This window comes from Perca fluviatilis, chromosome 5, assembly GCF_010015445.1.
Source record: "Perca fluviatilis chromosome 5, GENO_Pfluv_1.0, whole genome shotgun sequence".
NCBI lineage: Eukaryota > Metazoa > Chordata > Actinopteri > Perciformes > Percidae > Perca > Perca fluviatilis.
The window spans coordinates 40,461,709-40,468,048 of record NC_053116.1 but is presented as its reverse complement, the minus strand read 5'-3'; the positions used below and the strand labels follow the sequence as shown (position 1 = coordinate 40,468,048).

The 6,340-nt window shown below is 41.5% G+C and overlaps 1 protein-coding gene across 1 annotated transcript; it reads right to left on the bottom strand.

The window, feature by feature from the left end:
* Nucleotides 1-3,122: 3,122 nt before the first annotated feature.
* LOC120559775 (28S ribosomal protein S28, mitochondrial-like) lies at nucleotides 3,123-3,498 on the bottom strand (the record flags this gene model as incomplete). Its single annotated transcript, XM_039801778.1, has 1 exon — nucleotides 3,123-3,498. A coding segment is annotated over exon 1 (375 nt), but the record flags the coding sequence as incomplete, so codon positions are not given.
* Nucleotides 3,499-6,340: the final 2,842 nt, after the last annotated feature.

The following is a 6,340-nucleotide window of genomic DNA, read 5'->3' as shown; positions in this document are numbered from 1 at the left end:
GCTGAGCGATGTGACAAAGCGACAGCCAATCGGAGTGAAGGCAGCGTGACGTGGGCACCTTGGAAAATAATCTTAGATGGCAGAAACAGGCTTCAGGACATCCTATTTCTGTATATATCTGATATGTTTGGCATTTTATCTCATATATTTTGTTACTTTTATCTAGAAATAAATACTTTTAAATCCAAAAACATCCTTCTTGTGCATCAACGATACCTCTGCAGTGACTTGTAAGACGTGCCTGAAGGTAGTGCCGGAGAATTTCGGTTTGTCACTGCCAAGCAACCAGGAGTAGGCTACAGGCACGGCCAGGAGCGCCAAGCGTGTTGCTGTCCTTTGTCAACGTGGCATCATGACTTCGCGTACACATGCACGCCACTTTCCTGAAGCCAAATGGCGAGTTATCTGGACGCATTTTCAGCTATCCACGTGTATATCTACGCTGTATAGTACAGCCACGTTGCGCATTATCGCGAGAACAATGTCACACGTGGGTTAAAAATAAATAAAAAAAATGGTTGGGTTTAGGAGAACACAGGGAAAGGCTTTAGTAACACAAAAAAACGACAAAAACACGCTTAGGAAAACAAACGGTTGGGTTTAGGAAAGAAACTTTGGGGAAAATCGCATCAATCCATCCAACCTCCTTACGCGGACCTATGTCCCTTCATACTACTCGCTAGGCCGATAATTATAGGCCGATAATTATAGTATATTATCATATCATATTATATTATTAAGTATATTATCATTTTATTGTATCTGCACATTCTATATGACTTGTATTTAAGCTTTGGGTAACAAAGAAACCCAGATGATAGCCCAGTTCCACAGGAAACGGCCATAGGAGACATCTGGGATGCGTTATCAATGGGCCCTCCGAAATAAGGCCAGTTGGCTTGTAGCCATTGGTCAGAGTATTGTTTCCTCCCCCATCTATGTTACACACAGTATAGAATATATACCATGTTCAAACAAAGAAAGCCAGAGTGACCACTGGAGAATTGGGAAAACAGGCCCTCTCCGAGCTCTGCAGGGCTTGTAAATTGATGCTGAATTTCTCTGATGTAAATAAACCTTTATAATTAAGAAACTCACCACACAGCATTACAGCATCGCTACCAAATACACTACACTCGTAATGTAGGTCAATGGCGGTCGAACGGCGTTGATAAACACGCTAAAAAGCGATTTTGGCGTCTTGATAAGACGCCAAAATGGCTTACGAATTGGCGTGTCGTACATACACCGCTTCATGAGATCAGTCTGCCTTCGTAGCTAATGTGACTGTCGGGTCAGAACGAAGAAGGAAACTCAAAGAATCAGACAGACTCGGTTCGGCTTCTCTACACGGTGATCAAAAACACCAAAAACTTTATTGCGAATAAAAACAGAAACAGTCCCGGTGCAGCTCGAGAGACAAAGAGAAAGAACCCCCCCCCCAAAAAAACAGTTCAGGTACATTATATTTAAACTGCTGAATATGAACATCATACTTTGATTTCTTTCAATGTTTTTACATCCAAATACCGAACGGTGCATCCGTTAATAAAGCAGCAGCACGGTGAACAACCAACGGGACTCTCAATACGTCTCAAAGCATCCAAACACTTTAACAGGGCTGTGAACGACTGAAGAACTTCTTAGTTGACTAACACTCATTCAGTCGCACCGACTAATCGATTAGTTGATTTGATCGACAGATCTGTAAATCTGAGTTTCTCCACAAAGAGTCGTGCTAAAAGCACCACTTTAATTCTTGTGTTTACCAGAGATGAGCTCGTACGTTTCTTGGAAATAAGTCATTCAGCATGAAAACAGCATCAGACATGACTAATGGAGTAAAGAGATCTAAGTTGACTAAGACTAAAACCACCGATTAGTCCACTAATCCACTAAGAGGGAGCAGTATGGGCTGAAATATGTGCCACCAGAAACTGAATTTGAATCATTTATATTTGAATTTGAATTGCTAAACTTGAATAATTGCATTGAAAAACTGAATTTGAATCACATAATTTGAAATTGTATTGTTTAATTTGAATCATTGCATTGAAAAACTGAATCTGAATAGTATAATATGAAGTTGAATTTATTCGTTTGTAGCTGAATTCCAATACAATTTGATCTTCACTGAAACTTCAACTCTCTATATATCCTCACATTTAGTTCTCACTATTCAGATTCAGATCAGCAAATTCAATTTCAAGTTACTGAGACAGACATCCGGGTACTTGGAGGATGAAGGAAGAGCAATCGAGCGCAGATCGATAGGTAGAGTTCAGTGGCGCAGATACACAGGACTCCTCTTCGGCCAGCACATACGTTTTGGAGCACAGCCTCGCCTTGACCCAGAGACTCATAGATCATATAATCTACCTGTTCACAATGTTCACAATGTAATGCCTGGTGTTAGTAGGCCTAGGTTTATTAGTCACATTCTTCCACTTAAGTAAACTTAAAATGAACTATCGCTACTTAGGCTACCTTAGCCTAGCCTACTGCATGCAAAGTAGTGTGACTATCCATATTTGAAAATACATGTTAATTAATTTAAACATTTGAATTGCATTGGTTTACTTTGTACATCAGCAAGCCTGCAATACAATGTGATGTAAGAGTCAGTCCCCTGAGTTTTTACAAGATTTTTCCACATTAAAACGCAAAATAGTAAATTATTATTTGAGTCTATTTTTAATCAACTCTAATATCTGATCGTTTGTCTCCTTCCTTAGAGCGTTTATATACATATTAAAGTTAGTTTTGTTTGTGATTTAACAGTGTAGCTTTATCATCATGTGCAGTAACAAACAAAACAAAGAGACTAATTCATGTGTTTATAAAAAGAATATTTATTATAATCAGTTCACAGATCTGAGTCCAAACAGAAACTTCACCCTTCTGAACTAAGAGGTTCTGCTTCAAAGTGAAGTTTAAACAGACTGAAATGTCCAGGCTCACTCCTCCACTATTCATTTCATTTAGTTCTGCATGTAGTTATTTATTTAACGAGACTTAAAATCATGTTTCGTCGTCCACAGTCCGAGTCCCGCCAGACTCCCTTTAGGAAACCTCTGATTTAAACTTCAGCAGGCTGTGACAGTCCGCTCCGCTGAGTCCTGGTTCTGGTTCTCCCGGGCTTCCCTTCCCTCCAGCCGTCCCAGCAGTACGGCCCGGGCCTCCAGCAGCGTGGTGTCGGTTTTGGCTCCCAGGAAGGGGTCAGTGATCTCCAGATCCTGCAGTCGCAAACGGACTCTGCTGCCCCGCTTTAGCTTCTCTCCGTCCGTCGGCCGCCGGCAAACGCAGTGGAACTTCCAGCCGAAATCTACATACAGGTCGTCCTGGACTACGTGGAAGATCCTGCCGATCACCACTCTGTCTTTGGCCGGTCCGATCTGGATCAGCGGGGACCGGCGCAGCAGCGAGGCGAAGCAGTATTCCTGCCCGGGGAAAGAGACGCTGCCGCCGGAGCTCAGATTGCAGGTCCAAGGCGGCATATACATCATAAAACACATTCTCACCTGTGAACTCTTATCCCTTGCTGTTTATTTTGTCATTTCTTTCGTTCCAACATCCAAAAACCGTTTGGCATCTTTAGTGCTAATCCTGCGCCACTGAACTCTGCCTATCGATCTGCGCTCGATTGCTCTTCCTTCATCCTCCAAGTACCCGGATGTCTGTCTCAGTAACTTGAAATTGAATTTGCTGATCTGAATCTGAATAGTGAGAACTGAATGTGAGGATGGTCCGTGTACTTTTTCGTTCATTCGATTTTCATTTCATAAACAGACTTAAAAAACAAAAAACGAATGGTTATTTGATTTTCGTTTTAAAATACAACAATTGAAATTGAAATACAAGGCATGTTTTTCCTTTTCATGGTCAAAAGTGGATGGGAGAAATTAAAAATATGCTGTGATTTTCATTTTCTATTTCATATAACAAAAATAAAATCACTCGGAAATAGAAATGAAAAAAGGTTTGTTTTTTCATATTCAGAGACCGGATGTTGTTGTTGAATGCTTGGGGGGGAATTTTATTTCATAATGCCACATGTATTTATTCCCCTCTCTCCCTGCCTCCCTCTGACTCTCTGTCTCTACCCGCCGCAGACAACTTCGCCCCAAGAGAGTTGAACCAGCTGAGGAAACAGACTTTCAGTTCACGGCTGTAACGTTACCGTTACGCCACCGTTAACAATCCCAGCAAACTTTCTGTTGCTGCCGTTAAGCTTGCTGATCTGGCAGAGAGTCACCGGGGGTTCGGGATCAGATCATGGGGATCAGACCTCCGGTGCTGGGTCTATTCTAATATTAGCTGCTGCTGCCAGCTAGCAGCTAGCCACCAGCCCTGTGACCTCGGTCCCCGTGGTTGGCTCCCCCAGTGCTGACTGACTCGTCCGTCTGCAGAGCTGGGCATTCGGCGCTTTAGCTGAGCTGGGAATCTGCGCTTCGTGCCGATTTATTCATATTTTATTTTATTTGCAGATAGTGATATGCCCTGATGCACTGATGTCAGGCAGGCTTGCTGCTGCTTTTAGTCTGAGTCTGTGAGATAACCAAACTTCCCTTAAATATAACGTGCATATAAATAGATGGAATAAATAAAAGTCCCTCGAAATACATAGTAAAACATACATGTATTTAGGCTATTTAACTATGATGACTAAAGCCTGTATTTCATGATCTATTTCATAGCCATATGTATATTTATGTAAAGGGGGGCAAAAAACGGAAGTGACAATTCCCCAGCGCAGCCGGGACATTATAAAAGGCTTAACGTGAAAAGCTTAACTTTAATGTACCTAAACAATGATCAATCAGATATCAGTCAGTTATCAGTCAGATAACGTCCATAACGACTTTTGGGTTAGATTTTTTGATCACTGTTTATAAACAGTGATCAAAAATGCGCTAACGTGAAAAAGCTTAATGGTTAACCACGTTCAGCTTTTTCCCTTACAATTTCCCTTAATGAAGCAGAAACCCTTAATGTCAGCTAACGTCCCATAATAATTGTACTCTGGGTTAGATTTTTGACAGTTTTCAGTGGTTATGAGGAGCAATATGAGAGAGAATTTTGGTAATCCTTGATCATTGCTCATAGAGCGGGTAACGCCAGAGTCAGTCGCGGGAGCGAACCGCGAGGACCGAGGTCACAGGGCTGGTGGCTAGCTGCTAGCTAGCTGCAGTAGAGCTGCAGCAGCTAATATTAGAATATTAGACCCAGCACCGGAGGTCTGATCCCCATGATCTGATCCCGAACCCCGGTGACTCTCTGCCAGATCAGCAAGCTTAACGGCAGCAACAGAAAGTTTGCTGGGATTGTTAACGGTGGCGTAACGGTACGTTACAGCCGTGAACTGAAAGTCTGTTTCACCAGCTGGTTCAACTCTCTTGGGGCAAAGTTGTCTGCGGGGGGTAGAGACAGAGAGTCAGAGGGAGGCAGGGAGAGAGGGGAATAAATACATGTGACATTATGAAATAAAATTTCCCCCCAAGCATTATCAAGATGTATAGGTTTCCAAAGTAATTTTAGCCTGGGCTGAAAGCAACACTGGTAGGCTAGGCGGGCGCTGTTGCCTTGGAAATGACAACATCCGGTCTCTGAATATGAAAAAACAAGCCTTTTTTCGTTTCTGTTTTCGAGTGATTTTATTTTTGTTATATAAAATAGAAAATGAAAATCACAGCATATTTTAAATTTCTCCCATCCCATTTCGACCATGAAAAAGAAAAAACGCATTGTATTTCAATTTCAAATGTCGTATTTTAAAACGAAAATCAAATAACCATTCGTTTTTTGTTTTTTAATACCTGTTTATGAAATGAAAATCGAATGAACGAAAAAGTACACGGACCGAGGATATATAGAGTTGAATTTTCAGTGAAGATCAAATTTTATTAGACTTCAGTTACAAACGAATAAATTCAATTTCAAATTATACTATTCAGATTCAGTTTTTCAATGCAATTATTCAAGTTTAGCAATTCAAATTCAAATATAAATGATTCAAATTCAGTTTCTGGTGGCACATATTTCCGCCCATAGAGCAGTCCTACACTTTAATTATATATATAAATAAAATGCTTCTTGCGTTCACCGTGAACCAAATCTTTTATACTGACTGCAGTCAAAGCGGGTCAAAGAGCCTCCTGTAGCCAATCATTGCAACGCGATCTTTGCGTCCGCATCATCAAAGCTGTGCCGGCTCTTTATGCAGTGACGTAAGACCTGGCTCTGTGCCGGCTCTTTATACAGTGACGTAAGACCTGGCTCTGTGCCGGCTCTTTATACAGTGACGTAAGACCTGGCTCTGTGCCGGCTCTTTATACAGTGA